The sequence below is a fragment of the Kryptolebias marmoratus genome, linkage group LG20 (genome assembly GCF_001649575.2).
Source record: "Kryptolebias marmoratus isolate JLee-2015 linkage group LG20, ASM164957v2, whole genome shotgun sequence".
Lineage (NCBI taxonomy): Eukaryota > Metazoa > Chordata > Actinopteri > Cyprinodontiformes > Rivulidae > Kryptolebias > Kryptolebias marmoratus.
The window spans coordinates 6378123-6397662 of NC_051449.1; the positions used below are offsets into that span (position 1 = coordinate 6378123).

General features: G+C 35.6%; 2 protein-coding genes and 1 long non-coding RNA gene across 4 annotated transcripts; 2 read left to right on the forward strand and 1 right to left on the reverse strand.

Moving 5' to 3' along the window:
- Positions 1-1153: 1153 nt before the first annotated feature.
- Positions 1154-6480, reverse strand: cplx4c (complexin 4c). Its single transcript, XM_025004821.2, has 3 exons — positions 6100-6480; positions 2784-2871; positions 1154-1612 (listed from the first exon to the last, which is right to left on the reverse strand). The coding sequence occupies exons 1-3, from the start codon at positions 6264-6266 to the stop codon at positions 1394-1396; spliced, it is 474 nt and encodes a 157-aa protein (XP_024860589.1). The 5' UTR covers positions 6267-6480; the 3' UTR covers positions 1154-1393.
- A 1167-nt stretch (positions 6481-7647) lies between these two features.
- LOC108232974 (excitatory amino acid transporter 1-like) lies at positions 7648-13671 on the forward strand. Its single transcript, XM_017411140.3, has 10 exons — positions 7648-7890; positions 8029-8166; positions 9068-9275; positions 9357-9399; positions 9487-9547; positions 9626-9791; positions 10730-10963; positions 11049-11243; positions 11917-12051; positions 12224-13671. The coding sequence occupies exons 1-10, from the start codon at positions 7692-7694 to the stop codon at positions 12360-12362; spliced, it is 1518 nt and encodes a 505-aa protein (XP_017266629.1). The 5' UTR covers positions 7648-7691; the 3' UTR covers positions 12363-13671.
- A 724-nt stretch (positions 13672-14395) lies between these two features.
- LOC108232977 lies at positions 14396-17033 on the forward strand. Of its 2 annotated transcripts, XR_005232568.1 has the most exons (4): positions 14396-14610; positions 14886-15075; positions 15167-15725; positions 16731-17033. It is a non-coding gene; the product is annotated as an uncharacterized LOC108232977 (long non-coding RNA). The 2 variants fall into 2 exon arrangements; XR_003038927.2 differs by lacking the exon at positions 16731-17033 and having other exon boundaries at positions 15167-16568.
- The last annotated feature ends 2507 nt before the right edge of the window (positions 17034-19540 follow it).

Genomic DNA, 19540 nt, shown 5'->3' on the forward strand with positions numbered 1-19540 from the left:
GCTGCAGTGGGAGGACAGGGACATGAAGGAAAGGGGTCGGGTAAACGCTGACAGGTCACATGGTCAGCTCAATCTGAAATGGGTTTAAAAAAAACTGACTCTGAAGTAACATGTTCAGTCACTGTCAAGTTACAGACTTTTTCACTTAATTTAGCCAAAAGGTTGAAATCAATATGTTTATTGTAAATATTGTGTTAACAAAGTAGAAATGTGCTGTGCTGCAGCAGAATAGAACAATTTTTAGGGTATTTTTACTTATATTTGTTCAATGCAAGTAAAAAAAATGAAACCGTTAAACAGAAATAATGTACAATTTTATCTAAGAGTCAATTTCAGTATGGTATTGAAAGAAAAATCAGCCAACAAAGGCCACCTACAAATATGTCAGTAAAAATGCAATTTTATGGTAATTTGTAGGATGTATAATGTGTTTTGTAGATAAAATCTTTGATCTAATTATTTTGCCAACATTTGGGCAGTAAAGCAATAGGCTGGTGATTTTTTAAGTAAAGTTTTATCAATTTGTTATCAGCAGTTGAGCTTGTTGCATACTCTGCAAAACAGAACTGTTTTGCTTTAGTCGAGGTGGCAGGAACAAGAACAAAGTTTGCTCTGACCAGGACATTTTGTATTTTATGAGAAACTCGAGTGCAGAACTCCTGGTAAATGTACAAATTGCCAGTGAAAAAGCAGGAAAGTCAGCTTTTCTGCTTTTCCTCATTAGTTAGATCCACCGCTTCATAGATGTTCTGTTGTGTTCTATATTTTATTATATATATTATGTTTATACATGTCTATGTATGATAATTTTATAATGATGTATATCATTTTTGCTTTATTGTTAAGCACTTTGTAATAATTGCTGTATCTGTGAAAGATGCTGTATAAATAAACCTTCCTTACCTACTAACCATTAAAACTGGCATCATTCTTTTCTTGCAGCCCTCGTACAGAGAACAATTTTCTTGGTTCTTGTGGAGAAAGTAGCAGTTTTTAGTACCTTTATGAATGGTGGCATCAGTCACAGGACAGGGAGTGTGACGTTTCCTGAAACACTCGAAGTTCATTTGTTCTCCACTGATTTAGATCCCTATGGTTTAAACATTTCCTATTATTAGAGTCTGTTGATTGTACACCATGAAGCTTTAAGTAATTCCTTTAAAATATTTACTTAAAAGAAAGAGTTTATTGTGATTTTTGACAATGAGGACAGAGGAATAATGCAACAGATGGAAAAAAATGGAGGTTTGCAGAAAAGAAGCATTTCAAAGTGGTTCTATGATACAAACAATAAGACAAAGAGAAAACATCATAGATAAGCAAAATTAAAATGCAACAATAACAGTCTATGCATTTTTTTTCTGAAGGCTTGGGTTTGGACCTTACTGATGCATCACATGATGGTACACTTTTCCTCTGCCGTCTGCTTTATCTCAGTCATTGTGCTCTGGGCCTTGGTTTTCAGTGCATCCAAATCCACGTTTTGAAGTTTATTCATGAATGAGTCGTTGGTCTCCTCTTCCTCTTCATCTTCATCCACCATTTTTGCCAGGTCCTCAGGCAGGTCAACGTCATCGCCAGCCATCTGAGCTACTGCAGCATCTTGAGCGCTCTATCAAAAAAATAAATAAATAAAGAGATGTAAAATTTGAAATTTAACTTTCAGAATTAGAAAATAATGATGATCTAGTAATTAGACTAGATGCTTTATACTTTTAGAAACTAAAAGAAGTTAACACACAACATAACGACTTTTTACACTTTTGTTATTTACTTCATATTCATTTTGTCAGAAATACATGAACAAAGGACTAAATAAATTGCATATTCTGTGAAAATGCAGTGTGAATGCTGAGTCCTTACATACTTTTCTAAAATTTGTGGAAAAATAATTGTTGCTAACTGATATATTACAGCTAAAACAAGCAGGAAAGAAGTTAAAATCAGCAAAACAGCAACTTAGCCCATTAAAATGTTTTCACTGAGGGAGGCGCAATAGAGCTTAGGAATTTTTTTACTTTTTTCACCAGTAAAATGGAAAATGTAAGGAAGTGTTACTGAATATGACGGTGGTTTGTGAGCAAGAGAGGACCCCATGAAAAGTTGCTTTTATACATGATTACTTTAATTAAAAATGTGTAATAAAATATATGCTCCTTTATCCCTCTTTTAATGGCAACAGTAATGTTGTAATTTTGTTGTAATATCTAAACACAGTGTGACACTGTGGCTTTTCTACAACAAGACTTGGTTTGAACTTACGTCCTCAAGTTTGTTTCTTTTTTATATCACAAAGACTCACATATATTCTTATGTAGCAGCCGGTCTCTGTGTTTTCAGCACTGAATAAAAATAACCAGACATGTAACTGATAAAGGGAAAATTTGACAAGTGTCAAAATATCTTGTAATTAAAAGGTGCAGAAATATGTGTTTTTTAGTTAGGTCTTTTATTTCAATCACTGGATTATAATGAATGAAAATGAAAACAACTACCTTTCCTGAAACCTTTTTGAATTTAATGCCAAATAATTACTTTTATTCCACCACTGTGTGACTGTAAATATGATCCTCAGTCATTACTCACTTTAATTTAGTGAAGTAAAATTCAAACTTTGATGGCTGGAATGTCATTACAATCAGTTTGTCAGGAATTAACTAAAACATATAAATATATATGCAGTCAAATTATCACTGAGCTGTTCTTTTAGTTTTTAAATGAATGAAGTTTTGCGACATGTTTGGACAAATGAACAGACAGGTATTGACTAAAAGGTTTCTTACATCTGGAAGACGGTATTTATCTCTGAGGGCGATTCTTAAATTTGCCCTCTCAGCCTTCTTTGTGGCAAAGTCCTTGTCACGCTGAATCCTGCAGAGCACACAAACACAACACTGATAAGACAATCAAATACAAAAACGATGAGGCCCACTTTGTGTTTGCGAGAGTCCTAAAGTCACTTCAACTTGTTAGTTTCAACTTTACATTTAGGGTTAAAATTTACAGCATTTTCATTTTTTTTTCAGAAACCAAAATAGAAATAAAGACAGTGTAATAGGAGGTTAAAGGATGGACAACCCAGGTGTCTTTCTTGGAGATCAGTTCACACCAGATAATGTAATTGTCTCAATGAAGTCAATTAGATTATTTGATGAAATGTGATCTTGGTAATCTTATTAACTGCTTCGATTCTTCTGCTTTCAACTTCTCTGTTTCTTTCATTTTACAATAATACAGTAATAACTTTTTTAAAATCATTAACTTGGATTTTATTCTCAAAGCTACAAAAGAAAAGACAATTCCATCAGATTGACCTAAAGGGGGTGCTGTGACTGCAGGAAAATTCAACATCCTGAGTGTAAAAGTCCCAAACTTGTCAACAATACCTGGGTTCGGGTTATTCGCTGAAAGATCTGGTTGTTCAAGTCTAAACAACATATTTAGATGTTATAATCAGCAATGGTTCAAATTTCTGAAATATATTGTGTTGTTTTTTTTGTTGAGGTCACATTGTTTAACTGTGATGAAGTGAAGGTCATGTTAGTCTGTTTTGTGTTACATTTTAATTCTGCTTGTGTTGAGTTTCTGTTGGTGGTTTGATGGAAATTTAGAAAAAATGTACATCTAAATTTAATCATAGTTATCAGACATTTCTTTAATCTGGATCAAATATTTTATAAAAGAACCTTGAATCATAAAAAAATATGCATAACCAGTGGTGCTTCTAGGGGGTGTCACAAGGTGGCATCCCAGTTGGCGTCTTATTGTAGGCTCGTTAATATATTTTGTACATTTTGTGCAAAGCTGAATTTGCAGAGACAGTTTCAAGACCGCCAACCTTCTAGAGCAGCTGGTGCTCTACCCCTGCATGCAAAGTGTATTCATTTTATTACCAAAAAATGAAAATGTAATAAATTTTCCAACTATGAATTTTGGCCCTCCCTGTTGGAACCTCGTGCCACACCTTTGCCACCCTAACAAAAAAATCTCTAGATCCATCAATGTGTGTAACAGATCTAAATGTCAAAAATGTAATAATTTTAACAAATCAAAAAAAAGTAATTTGGGACTTTAATGATATTAAAAATGGTTTTAAAAAGTAACCTTAAAGGACTAAACAGTATGTGTTTTAAGTAACTTAACTGTCACTGACTTCCTGTAGCCAAACTTGCACGTCTAAAATCTCTGAGTTGACGTCACGCACGTCGTTAGCCCAGTTCTGTCAGTGCACCTAAATAATGTCATTATCAGTGGTATTTGGGAGTTTCCATGTTGGTGGATTTGACCTGTGTCTATTTAAGGGTGGTCTGCTGTAATAAGATTAGCTTCCCCGAGAGCTGCAGCTTGGCACAAATGCTCTCTTACTTGATGTCACGGCCTGGACTGTACTCTCTTATCTTATTCACCTCGGGCTGAGGTGCCGTCAGTAAACTATCCGACAATATCAGAATTAACTGAAACACACGTTTGTGCTTCAATCTCGCTGAAAGTCACAGAAACGGCAAAGTAAACTCACGCCTTATTGAACTTGTTTTAAAGTTTTGATAACTTGAATTCACTTCATATCTAAACAGAGTTACAACAACAACACAAAATCAGTAGTACTTTACCTTTAATTGTTTTATAGCCTGATTTAACAGCAGATACAAGCTCAGTATCTGTAAAACTGACTGAGCCGTTTAGCAGCCATTTACTTTAACAGGCAGGTTTGAGGTGCTGCATCAGCCCCATAAATTGGCAGCTTGGTTTTTAAATACCAGGAAACATTGAATAATTAGCACATATATTATTTTATTTTCTATTTTTATTGAAGCTCTTTCTTGCTCTCATTGTGAAAAAAGAGGGGGTACACCTAGAGACAATCATGCATTCACAAGGAAACCTTTTTCTTGTTTTGTAATTCAATACTGAACTTATACATTAAGAAAAAAATACTTAAATGAACGTCCAATACCACTTGGAAAGAAAAAAAAAAGGAAAGCCTGTTTATCTTTCGCCTTTTCTCATTGACAATAAGACGTTAACTTCGTTAAAATTTGCCTTTCACCTAATTGAAGACAACAAAGACTTCAGCCGTAGATGAGATTGTAAGATGATTAAATAATTATTGTTTTAAAGCGCACTGGGTAGGAGATGTGTTTAATGGCGGCTTCTGTCCTGACAAGTTATTAGACACAAGCTTAATCTGCTTCTCTGGCTAATTTAAGTCTCAGGAAAATACCTAAAGCTATCCTGTAAACATGGCCCACATCCGCTGACGTAACACATCCCTTACAGGTACAAGCTTACTCAAACCATCTAATACACACCCACACAAAGTAATCTGATTTTACTGCACAAACCTGTCGGAAGCTATTAACATATAGACTATATATGCATGAAAATAAGGATCTTTTTACATTCTTTGACAAAAGTAAAGGTAGGACAGTAACCTATAAAGACAAACAGGAAGAAGTCAAAGATTGGTTAAGATCCTGCTTAAATCATCTTTAAATTCAGAGTAGCTGTAGACCAAGACCATACAAGATGCTTTCATCACTTATTAAAAATCAGCTAGAAACATTTGCAAGACTCAAGACATTTCTCTGAGTCTAAAAGTTCTGGAAATATCAATCTGTGCTTCTTTTGTTGAAAATTTTTCCAACTGTCTCGTCAGGGAATTACAAAAAAACTTGGACCACATGGCATCTGTGGATTGTGCCATAAGATGTGTGTTCAAGCTTTGAAAAATAAATCAATGTTAAATAATATTGTTTCATTATTTTACTGGTATCTAAATCTGTCATGTAACTATAGCTGTGATTCAGAGACAAACACAAATTAGAACCCTGCTATAAGTATTAGTAATCACACCCAGTAATCCCTGCATGACTGATAGTAAATGATTTGTATTGTTGAGCAATAATTATTTTCAGTCTATCAAATATCTGCCTCTTATCTGTTAAACAGCACACTTCCAATTATATTGCATATTGAGCCTTTTTATCATGTGATTTAATATCATTATAAGAGGTCATACTTTATAATCTTGAAACAACGCATGTGTCAATTCGTGTTTAGATAAATATGTGCATGTAATATGAGCGTCTTTATACTCACTTTTCTTCCACCAGCTGCTTCTGGTATTCTTCGAACTCCTCCCTGGACATGCCTTTGGACTCAGGCGTTTCCTTTCCTCCTGCTCCTGCTGCACTGTCATCTCCACCACCTCCTCCGGAAAAACTCTTCATTTTACTGCTTAACATTTGATTCATGAGGAACGCCATAGCTTACTTGAAGAATTCTTCTGTCCTATTAATGGGAGGTAAAGGGAATAGTTAGAGGAGGGGAGAAGAGCTGAAATTAATTCCTAAAACTTAAAGGAAAAAGTTATTTTCTGGAGCTGCTTGCCATACAAACATCTCAAATTGAAACCTTGTCTATTGTGTGTCATGCTGATCAGACTGTATCAATATCTCATAGCTGGAGTAAAACCACTAAAGAGCTTAGCTCATAATTGAGTATTTACCTTGTCAACAACATGCAGCAGGATAGGATAGGCCCTCTGGTTGAAGACCAGACTTCTTGTTTGTCTTTTTATCTAAGCAAGCTACTGTAATAGGCATGCACCAGTGAAATAATAAATGCAGACCTAAATGTGAACGTGTAAATACATTCATTTGTAACACTCAGATTCCAATTTAACATCAATTATAAGGGCTGAGGAAGTAATGAATTTAGCAATGATATCCTAAAACTGATAAAAGCCTTTGTTGTTTGATTTAATACTATTATAAAAAATGGTGGTTTAAAGACAAATTTATTGAAATTAATTGAAGCATTTGATTAATGAATTAATTGTCATTGCACTAGACCTGAGAGGAGCACAGCCATTCAGCACAGACCACTATTATAACATGTCAAGAAAAAGAAAAAGCAAAACAAAGAAGGTGTTTTAGTTGGCTGATAAAGGATAGAGTGAATTAAATAGGACTTGGAGACATTTTGGTTAGCTCCACTACTTGAAGTTAATATTAAAAGAAGGCCTGATGGTTTTTATCTAGTTAAAAACCCACACAAAAAAGGAAAAGAGCTGCTTCTCCTGTATGTGCGGTGTGAGCCTGAGCATGCGCTGGTCTGCCTCTGAGTCTCTGTGTGAGTGAAACAGGCAGGACGGGTGACAGGCAGCCAATTAAAATTCAAAGGCATTATTTTAATTTTTTTTGACACCACACATCGCCAGATAATACAAAATCATCCATCTCTTGATAATTCAAACCCATGTACCTGTCTAGTAGTACCTGTTCATTTGTCCTATTTAAACAAAAAGTTAAAAAGACATGTAAGTTAAAATGTGATGGACTTGATGAACAGCACATAGCTCTCTAGTATGCTTTTTGTTTATTTTGTAATTATTAAAATCTTTTACCATGACACTACACTTGCAGACAGGAATAAAAATCTGAAAAAGCCTGTAATGACTGAGAGAAACTGTACAGGCAAATTAGAAACTGCTTATTTTGTCTCTGTACATTGGAGTGTTTTATTCAGGAGAGAAAGAAGAATCCTCTTTGCTGTTTTGAATTTGGACTGCAGTACCAGTTTGAAACACCAGGGGTCAGTATTACATACAGTATATTTCTATAAATTCTGGTACGAAACCAAATGGTTTCTCAGTTTTTCTGCAGTCATACTAGCTGTAGGAGTTAATTATGAACAATAAGTTTCAAAGTTCTCAGAAAATGTTAGAGATAAAGTCAGGAGAGGCAGTACAACCTGAAGAGAACCAGTTGAACCACAGCTGTTCTGAGCCTTTAAGTCAAGTAATGTTCAATAAGAAAAAATGGAATATTTGGACTTTTATCAAGAAAAATGCTTTTGTGATTCTCACAATGACTGCAATGGCAGTAGGTAAGAAGAATGTTAAAATCTCTTTTATTCTGACTGGTTTCAATCATGATTTATTTCCCTGTCAGTTTTTTGTTTGTTTTCTGAGTTGCACTATTTGTGTACCAACCTTGACTTTCAAACTGTATCTTTGTTCCTGAGGAATTGGCCTGGGCTTTGCTCTGCGACAAGTTAATATGTCACCCAGGGAAATAATGTACGTAACTTTTCCTGGAGAGCTCCTGATGAGAATCTTAAAGATGATGGTGCTTCCTCTGGTCATTTCCAGTCTGATTACAGGTGGGTTCTTCAGTTTGGCCAAAGTCTCAGTCTGGATCTGTGATAAGTTCCTATAGAAATGGACTTTCTGATAATTCTGTAAAAACACAGCAAACAAACACAAAGTACACCCAATCAAAAGTTTCTTTATTGCCTGGTGTAAAGGTTAACAACTTTATAACGGATGCATAAGGTTCATCTCTTGGTGTAAATAAGACATGAAAATGATTAACTGCCCCTTCTACTTTCCAGCCTAAATAAAACAAAATGCTTAAACAAATCGTTCAGAAAGGTTCAGACGAGGACATCAGCAACAGATAACAACTTAGAGCAATTTTTTTTACGTCTGTAAACAAGTTAATCCATGTATGTTTGTGTTGTGATTCATTCTCAGCTACTACCACACCAAAACATACACAATTCACACAAAGTATAACATCTGAACAATTAAAACAGAAAACTAGAGAATTTCGTTCACTCTGCATATTTTTGCAAAATACCACATGAACACAAATGAATGACTTCACTGAAACTCGCTGAAGAAACTGAAACGGAGTTATTAAAGCTAAAAGAAGCAAAAAACTAGCTAATATCTAAAACAACGGAAATGCTAGTTAAAACTCCAAAGTAGCAAAACACTAACTGAGCGCTAAAAGTAACAAAAGGCTAGATAAAAGTAACCGAATTGTAGCAAAAGCCAGAAGTAGCAGAACAGTAGCTAAAAGCTAAAGGCAGTAAAAAAAAAGACAAAAACAGAACAAGTAGCTAAAGCAGATTTCAATGAGAACCCTGTTTTCAAAATAATTAAAGAAATCTCAATGTATTTCAGTGGAAAAAATATTTTTAAATAAGGTTGATTAAGTCTTTTAATGGGTTGGTGTGGTTTTCATTAGCATTTTACAGCTACTTCTTTGAATTGCAGGTATGTCAAATGTAGGCATAAAGACTTATGGGAGAATTGGGCTACGAGCCTTCAGCTACTACATGGTCACCACTGTCATTGCCACATTCACTGGTATAGCTCTGGCTGTTTCCATCAAGCCTGGGAAATCATCCAGGCAAACCTCAGAGCCCTCTGGTGGGAAATCACAGACTGTGCAGAGTGTGGATTCTTTCCTCGACCTGATCAGGTGTGAATCAAAGCCTTTTTCAGGACACTGAATGCTACATTTTGTGTGTTTATGTTTTATAATATTTGTTGTGTTTTTCAGAAACATGTTGCCATCAAATCTGGTGGAAGCTTGTTTCAAAAAAGTAAGATCAATGATGTTTCTACTCCAATTTTTACATCTATACCATCACAATTATTTAACATTTGTTTGTACTTTTTCCCTTCTTCAGTATAAAACAGTTTATAAATCTTCAGGAAACCATCTGGATGTCATGAATACACCTTCAAACAGTGAGGTTTCTGTTGTTGTTTATATATACTATTATCAGTATTTCACCTCTAGTTTGACTTTATTTTATCTCTGATCAGTACCAATGGTGGGAACCTCAGATGGCATCAATATTTTGGGTCTGTTGATCTTCTCCGCTGCCTTTGGCCTCGTCCTGAGCAGTATGGAGTCAAAAGGAAAACCTCTCAGGGATTTCTTTACCTGTCTGAATGAAGCCATTATGCAGCTGGTTAATATAGTCATCTGGTAAGAAGTGAAGGCTAATCTTAATGTTTACTGACCGATGTCAATAGATGAAGGTGGACAATAATGTTTTTTTGGCCATATATGTGTACATGTGTGTGTGAGCCTGTTTGCTCCCAAAATATCTCAGGAATCATTGAATAGATTTTAATGAAACTTGTAAAAAGTAATCACTGAGTGTACATCTACAGCTGATTAGCTTTTGGAGTCAACTCTGTTCAAGATGGCTGTCACAGCTAATCAACCATAGAAAACACATACATGGTTATAACTCAGTCAGTTTTACAGATATTGAGCTATAATTTGGTGTGGTACTAGCTGAGCATGGTCTTAACATATTGTTCAAGAACATCTTTTCTTAAAGCCTTAGCATTAACTGTTGGAGTCAGCCCAGTTTGTCCGTTAATAGGCATATCATGAACAAAACAAGACAGATTTTATTGAAACTCAAAAAGTATTTGTTGGATGTACATCTATAACCGACACACTTAATCAGTAACAGCCTACAAAACAATGTCTGTACCTCAGGGAATCATACAGATACTGAGCTAAAATTTGGTGTGGTTGTAGCTGAGAGTCATTCACTACATACTGTGTTTGCCAAGCGCTAACAGATCATGCAAGATATTGCATAAGGTCGTGCATCATGTTATCTTCAAGCTTTGACTAAAACTGCTATAACTTCATAATTTCTCAGCAAAAGATAATCTTGGTCGAAAACACACAATATGCATTTCTTCAAGGAATGCTAGACCTTTAATTTGTAAGGTGTTGGGACTCTAGGAGATTTTAATCTCATCAGAAAATTTATTTTTACTCTTTACGAATCTGTACCATGAACTGGTGGAGATCTTATCTGTGCCACTCAGTTTTAAGGTTTCTCTTTAGTTTTTATAAGTCATTGCATCTCTCATAATGCATCTCACCTTTCCTTTTGACAGGTATTCTCCAGTGGGATTCCTCTTCCTGCTAGCAGGACAGATTGTGAAGATGGCAGACACAACAAATGTAGCTCATGCAGTTACCATGTACACTGTGACTGTGATCACTGGCCTCATCATCCACAGCTTCATCACGCTGCCACTCATCTATTTCATAGTGACACAAAAGAATCCTTTGAGATTTTTTGCAGGAATCCTTCAGGCTCTCACCACAGCATTTGGCACCTCATCCAGGTCAATAAACAAACAGCAATGCAGCCATCAGTGATGGAATGTGAGCAATCTTAATAAACAAGCTTATGTGCGTGTGTTTTAACAGTTCTGCAACCTTACCTGTTACTCTTCATTGCATGGAGCAGAACCACAACATGGACAAAATCGTGACCCGCTTCATGCTCCCGATGGGCGCCACCGTAAATATGGATGGTTCTTCTCTATATGAAGCAGTGGCTGCTTTATTTATAGCCCAGATTCATGACATACCCTTTAACTTTGGACAAATGATTGTCCTCAGGTACTCTGTCTTTAAGTTACAATGTCTTACTGGTTTTTATCATTTAGAAATGCATATTTTAAGCTGATTAGACATCAACATGACCACCAACTGACCTTAGAAAACACAAAAATGTCTATAATTCTGTCTCTTTTACAGGTATTGTGCTAAAGTTTAATGTTGTTGTAGCTGGGAGTTAGTTACAATAAATACTTGAGGCGCTACTCTCTGTGCAAGATTTTTACTTAAAACTGTAGCATTAGCTGCTAGAGTCACCCTGTTTATCTGTTTGTCCCAAGAACCATTATTCTGCATTTATTAAAACTTTGGATGTACATCTGATTAACGTCTGGAGTCAATCCAATTTAAGATGGCTGCCACAGTTAATCAACATCAAAAACACAAAGATGGCTAAAACTCAGTTGATTTTACATTGACCTATAAATTAGTGTGGTCGTATCTGAGTCATCCTCAACACAGACTCTGAGCATAACATCTTATGATATTGCATTTGACCAAAAAATTGACAACTCATTCCTCAACATAAGATGAACTTAGTCTAAAACTCCAACATGATACGCAGCAGGTGATGGAAATTCCTTCAAGGAATTCTAAGCCTTTAAATTTTAGTGTTTCTGGCCGATTTAGACGTAAGTTGAAACTGTTAGAGGATAATTATTGTCTCTTTGCCCAGTTTGATTGTTACAGCAGCCAGCAGTGGTTCAGCAGGCATTCCACAGGCTGGCATGGTTACCATGGTGATTGTGTTGTCATCAGCTGGACTGCCCACTGAAAACATACCTCTGCTCCTGATGGTCGACTGGATTCTGTAAATACACTCATTTGTCTAACCCTAACCCATTGGTGTGGTTTTAAATTATTTAGGTTCAATTTAATTCCACCTGTAAATCTGCTAAGCTTTTACTCAGGAAGTATCCTGTAACAAACGAGTTGCTCAGACACAGATTTATATCTTCTGTCTTGTGTCTGTGTTGCTGCAGGGATCGTCTGAGGACCGCCACCAATGTGCTGGGTGACTGTGTTGGTGTTGGTGTTGTTCAACATCTGTCCAAACATGAGCTGCAGGGTTCCAGTTCTGCAAGAAACAACTTGGAGGGAAAAGAAATGTGCTCCTTGTAAACATTTCTCAAGCATATTGGATGAAAATTAAAAGTATCCCTTGTTGAAAAAGAAAGAAGTGCTTTAGTTATGAGTTGATCTTTTTTTAGAGGAGCAGATTATCTCTGGGTTATATCTTCCCTTAAGGTCAGCTGTGGTGGAGAAATGCAAGTTTGTTAAATTATATTCTCTGTACTTTGAAAATATAATGTATATCCTGTTTAAAATTGAATGTTAAAGTTTCAGGGGTTTCTTTAGAGTCAAACTGGAAAAAACAGGTTAGCAAAAATAAGCATCTAATTTTCAAAGGTTTGTCACATTTTTCTGTCTCAAACTTTGATGTTTAGTTTTTGTCCAGTCAATTCTTATTTTTTTTTTATTTTTTATTATTTTTTGTATTTATTTCCATATAATTAATGTTTTAAAAAAAGTTGCTCAATATGCTGACATGTAATACGAGCTTTATGTTTTGTGATATAATAAGGACTGGTTTTCTTTCTTCCTTTTAATGATTCTATTTAATTATTTTTATGTCTCTTGCACCATCTGCTGGCAGGATGGTCAATACTTCAGTGACCCAGATACTCCCCGGGAATGATTGGAGCACTTTGTGATACCTGTGCCTTAAACAATGACAATAATATACAATTCATTAAAGAAACATACTGGCTTAACTTTAAATTTGGGGAAGACTTGATTGTATTTGAAGCATTACTTGAATCAATGCATATTACCCACCTTTCATGCCAGAGTTTTAGACTAAGATGTTCTAATGCTGAGAAATGATGAAACTGTAAACATTTTGGTCAAATCTTGAACATAACATTATTCACAATGTTATGTAATACAATATGCTCAGAGTATGTGCTGTGAACGACTTTCAGCTACTCTCACTCCAAATTTTAGCTCAATGTTTGTAAAATTGACTGAAATATTGCTTATTTTTGTTAATTTTTTTTGTCTTTTCTATGGTCGATTAGCTGCAGAGGATATCTTGACATCATGAAAGTAAATCAGCAAGAGGTGTATATCAAGTAATTATTAACTGAAAGTTTCATTAAAATCTGTGTTATTTGGGTCATTTTTGTGACAGTTTTTTTGTGTTTATCTGTTGTACATTTCTGTTTTTGTTATTTACTCCCTGTGTTGTTCTGCTTCCTTGAATTCTCCTCTGTGCCATTATCTCATTCACTCCTCAGTCAGTGTTTTTCCAGTCAGCCTGCAACACCCATCCACGCCTCTCCCGGGTTTCATTAGTCACAGCTGCAGCTACTCTCCCAATTAACTCCAGTCCTTAAATCTCCGTCAGGTCACCAGCAGATCTATGCTGCTCATATGGACTCTTTGTGTTTTAATCAGTTCTTCCCTTGTGTTTAAGTCATGTGGCTTTAATTTTGTTTTCTTTAAAAGAACATTTTAGTGTCACCTTGAACTCTTTGTGCCGGTCTCCACTTCCTGGGTTCATCATAACCCCAACCATGACAAATCCATTCAGTGGGTTATGAGAAATTTAGCTACCAGACACACAAAGTTTACTCCAAATAGTTAAAGGCAGATCAGTCTCAGCTATGACCACACCAAATTTTAGCACAATACCTGTAACATTGATAAAATTATATTCATCTTAGTGCTTTTTGGGTCAGTTGGCTGTGGCAGACATTTTAAATTGTGTTGAATCCAAAAGTTAATCCCCTGCAGATGTGCATCCAATGATCACTTTCTGCAAGTTTCATCAAAATTCGTGCAGTGGCTCATGCGATATTTTGCTAACAGACAAACACACAAAATAAATAGACCTACTGCTGTATTTCAGCAGTGTCACATTAATACCAGAATTAGTGAGCACACCAGTAAAGTTTATCTACAGTGTGGAAAAGAACAGGAATCTGTGTCTGCTCCCGCTGGGAGATGAAAGCAGTACAGGAGAAGTACCTCTCTGTGTTTTCTGACGTTGCCCAGAGCTCAGTGCAGCTGTGAGGACGGGAGCCAACGTCACAGCCAACAAGCTACAGGAGAGGAGGTGAGTTCATGTGGAGGAGGGGTTTCAGCCAGAGTGAGAGAGGTCACATTCGATGGTGAGAAAAATACAAAACTGGAGAGATACGGGAAGATGCTGTTGCCAAGGAAACAAGGCTGAAATAGAAAGATCCATCTTTTACGGCTCACAGGAGGATGGAAACTCAACGGACGGGGGACGCAGATTGGGTTGAACGTGAGACAAACAGGTGATCGTGACTTCAGACAGAATCCTGAAAGAATCAAACAGAAGGTAGGCAGTTGCAGTTACATAACCATCATATTACAGCTCTCACACGGCTGACATCATCAGAAGGATTACAGCCTGGGGAGGGGAGGAGGAGGAGGAGGAGGAGGAGGAGGAGAGGGGAGATTCAGTAGGAACGAGCGGAAGTAAACAGGAGGCAAAGAGAAAAGAGAAGATCATTTTGTTCAAACTAAACAGCATTTTTGGCTATAGGATGATAAAAAATGTGACAACAAGATGATGTCAGCTGGTGTCTCTCCTCGTCGTTCTCCTTTCTACAGGGGGAAACAATCTGCCTCCCTGCCTCCATCAGCAGCATCTCCAAGCAACAGGAATTGTGCAGCAGTCCTATTCCCACGGACAGGAGTGTATCACCTGGAAAATTAAACAGTGATGGCCGTCATGCAGCAGTTTGAAAAAAAAACAAGAAAAAAAAACCCAGTGATACAGAGGAGAGGTTTGTCAAAATATGTGAGTCCCCTGCCTGTTAATGGAACAGGATTTTTCTGATCACAAATGTTTAAAATGCTACTGAGTTGTAGCCCTTTTTTGTGTTTTTAAGGTCAGCTGTTTACAAGTTTCTTTCTGCAAGTAAAGTTCAAACCTACAAAAGAAAAAAAAAAAAATCTCCAGACTGACCTGAAGGGGATGCTGTGACTGCAGGAAAATTCATCCTGAGTGTAAAAGCCCCAAACTCCTCAACCATACCTGGATTTGGGTTATTCACTGACGGATCTGGTTGTTCAAGTCTAAACAACATATTTAGATGTTATAATCAGCTGCCAAGTTATAGTTCAACAAGTAGGGTTCAAATTTAGGAAATATATTGTATTTTTGTTTTGTTTTGTTTTGTTTTTGTTGAGGTCATATTCTACACCTGTGATTAAATTAAGGTCATGTTAGCCTGTTTTGTGTTACATTTTAGTTCTGCTTGTGTTAAGTTTCTTTTGGTGGTTTGATGGAAAATTAAACATTTATTTATATGTAAATTTAAATATACTTAAATATATTTAAATATACTTATCAGACAATTCTTTAATCTGGAAAAAATATTTTATAAAAGAACCTTGAATCATAAAAAAATATGTGTAACCAGTGGTGCTTCCAGACGGTGTCACAAGGTGGCACTGGTCTTGCCACCCCAGTTGGCACCTTATTGTAGGCTAGTTAATATATTTTGTACATTTTATGCAAAGTTGAAAGTCAACGATGTCTCCATAGAAATTCAGTCTTCATTCTAATGCACATTTTTAGAAGTTTCAAAATGGTTTTACTCACCAGCCAGAATAGGAAATTTTACTAGCAGAGACAGTTTTAAGACCGCCAACCTTCTAGAGATACTGGTGCTCTACCCCTGCAGGCAAAGTGTTTGCATTTCAATATCAAATAAAATATGTAATAAATTAAAATTTGCCTCTCCCTGCTGGAACCTCATGTCACATCACGCCACTGTGTGTAGCAGATCTAAACATCAAGAATGTAATAATTTTTACAAATAAAAAAGTAAAGGTGCAGATACACAACAAAACACTACAATTCTAATTTGGGACTGTAATAATATTAAAAATGATTTTTAAAAAGTAACCTTAAAGGACCTAACAGTATGTGTTTTAAATAACTTAACTGTCACACACTGACCTCCTGCAGCCACAACCCATTAATTTAAACCAGGTGTATTGAAGCAGGGAAGCATGTAGTGGTATTTATGTTGCAGCTTCCAGAACTTTACTAAGTAAAATAAATTAAACGTGGGACGCTCCCAGGATGGGTGACAGGGAGACAATTAAAATTCAAAGGCAGCCTTTGGCTCAAAGAGACAAGGCTGGTTGAAAGCTCAAGATGGAAATATGAACCGATTGAACTTTAAGGAAAACATTAAAGAAATATGTTATGTAATCACAACAAATGTACTATGCACCCAAATAAAGTATGACATAAAATGAAGTTAACATTTCTTAGCTGTTTTGTAGTAATATAATATATATATATATATATATATATATATATATATAAATTTAATTATACTTATCAGACATTTCTTTAATCTGGGAAAAATATTTTCTAAAAGAACCTTGAATCATAAAAAAATATGTGTAACCAGTGGTGCTTCCAGACGGTGTCACAAGGTGGCACTGGTAAAAGATCATCAGTAAACAAAAGCACAGGAAACAACAAATATCCCTGGTGGCCGGGGCAGGGGTCCTCCATGGCATTTCACTCTGTTGTCTGCAGGAGAGTTAAAGCTCTGTTAAACTTGCCAAGGACTTTCTGTCTACCCTGGCTTAATAAGTTGTTTATGATTGTAACTGTGTAACTTTTCAGTCATAATTAGTGCATGCGAAGAAGATTGATTCAGTGTTTTTTGTCATTGTTGATGGAATGTGAGCAAGGAATAAAGATGAGTTAAAGCGTATATTGGTTTACTGAGTGTTTTTAAGTCACTGATTTCTGAACAAAACAAACATACTTTTCAATTGTTTTTTTTAAAGTGACTCAGGTGAATGAATTTAACTCAAGCCTGAGCCATTACTTATGTCTACATAAAGCAAACTTAAAGTTGAAACAACATTTTATTGTATTTGGGGAAAATGTCACTATATTATGAGACAATGTTTCAAAATGTAGGGCTAAAATTTGCCACTACATTAGTTGTTGATCACAGTAAAAAGTTAACAAATTGGAATAATTGTAAGCAGGAAGGGATATGAATCAGCTAAACGTTGACAGATGCTAATTATTAAATAAAAGAAAAGTACACAGACTTTACTAAGATACACACAGATGCATAAAAAATCCTTGGATAATAGAATAGAAATCACATTTATTGTTTCAGACTTAGACATCAGCAAATAAAAGGATCAAACAGAAGTGACAGGATCAGTGGGACAAAGGAGTGGAGACTATTATAGTATTTAAAAAGAAAGTGGGGGACTTTAGAAAGAAAAAGGACATTTCAAGACTGACTTTCAGTCCTACAGGATTAAACAGCAAGTGAGAAAGCTGCTTGTGAACTGCGAGCAGGAAGAAACAATACAACACAGATTTTTAGTATGCGTTATATCAACATGAAAGACAAATACATTAAAATCAGCACCCCAAAGAAATAACATACCATTTCAAATGAACTTAGCTGACGTAGCTATTTTTACATGTTTAAGAAAAACAGGTATTAAATAGAAAATTATGGGTAGTTGAGCTTTTAAATGCATCCTGATCCACATTTCATTGATGAGGGGGATGTTAATGCACAAAGGTTGTTTGCTGAACATAATTTAAAAAAAGAAAATAAGGAGATGAAGAAGTAAAACATCTGAAACATTTCATGCGATGAAGACTTGGACTGGGAAACACTGCAGCATAAAGATCCAATCTGATGTTAAAGGGAACATTTTTTTTCATGTTGTCATTTCAACAGAGCCATAAATCATGGAAAGTCAGCAAAGAAATCATAAACTGGACAACTTTCTGAAAATACATTGGAGATGTTTGCAGAGTTTTTGGACTTTAACTTTACTGTATATAAAATATAACTTGTCAGCTCTTTTGCTCTGATATGATCTCCTTTTCTTGAGTGGTACATGTTGTACAGTTGAAGCCCATTCAGGAATATTTTGAGTAGTTTTAGCGGCGTCACTAACACGCTGAAGGGAACTAAATGTACTGACCCGACCTGAACTAAACTGAGATTGTTACACGTTTTAAAAATTCTGAACTGCTCTGCTGCCCACAATGGTTATCGTGTAGTTTCCTCCTAGTATACTAAGAGTTTATTTGGGACAGTACAATGTTTGCTCTTCATCAAACTACAACTTCTTTACCTAACACTGATTTATTTAAGGCTCAGAACATTAACTTTGTATGACTAAAGATCAACTAATTACAGGGGATATGTTGCAGACATGCTGACCTGTGAATTGCTGCCAAACTGCTCTTTATTATATTTGTGCACTCTGATGTCGACAGATAAAAAGCAAGATTGCTGTAGTCAAACCTTTCAGCCTAATCACAAGTTGTATTTTCAGCTGAATTGCATACAAGGAGTGAAAAATAAACCCATGATAATATTGCAGGTGTTATGAGGAATTTAGGAAAATTACTCATGGAAATTTCAGATTTGGAAGGTATTTTTATATGTAAATTGCAAAACTGTCATTAACCAACATGTAGTTGGAGCTTTATGTAGCCTTAAACAACACTTTTATCTAAACTCAGGCCTCATTTTTGTTTTTGTGTGTGTGTTTTGTTGTTATAAGACAGTTACAAAAAAACATCTTACAAAATGATAACTGCATGCATCATATAAACATCTCTCCATGTAAAACTCACCAATAAAATAGGTAAATTTTCTCTGCAGCAACAGTTGCATTGTTGCAGCATGATATTAAATTTTACTTACAGCCAAAGCTTTTTTTCTCTGGCATTTGAACTTTAGTTGATTATTCAGAAAAATGCATTTTAAAATCATTTTCTTACATGTAATTGGGAACATCTGTCTAATGTAATTAATGTGTTTTTCACCTTCACCAAACAATCAGTACATGGTTTTATTTTTGATGTTACAGACAGAATGCTCAAATTTCAAATACGGCACCCCATCATTGAAAGTTACATTTGTGTATTTTTTTTGCTTTTTTTCTGGTTTTAAATCTGATCACTATTTTGACACCACACATTGCCAGATAACACAAAATCATTCATCTCTTGATAATTCATTGTAACAGCTGAATGACCAGAAGAGAAACAGTAAAATAAGGGTCAGTACTGCGGATTAATTTGAGACAAATCTTAGAACTGAAATGAATTTAAGGACAGAGCAGGGTCGGTTCAGTTTCTCTTCAAAATTGAGCTGCAGGTTTATTTAATTCAGTGTTACAACTGGAAGAGGGCATTTTTATTGTTTTCAAACCCACGTACCTGTCAAGTAGAACCTGTTCAT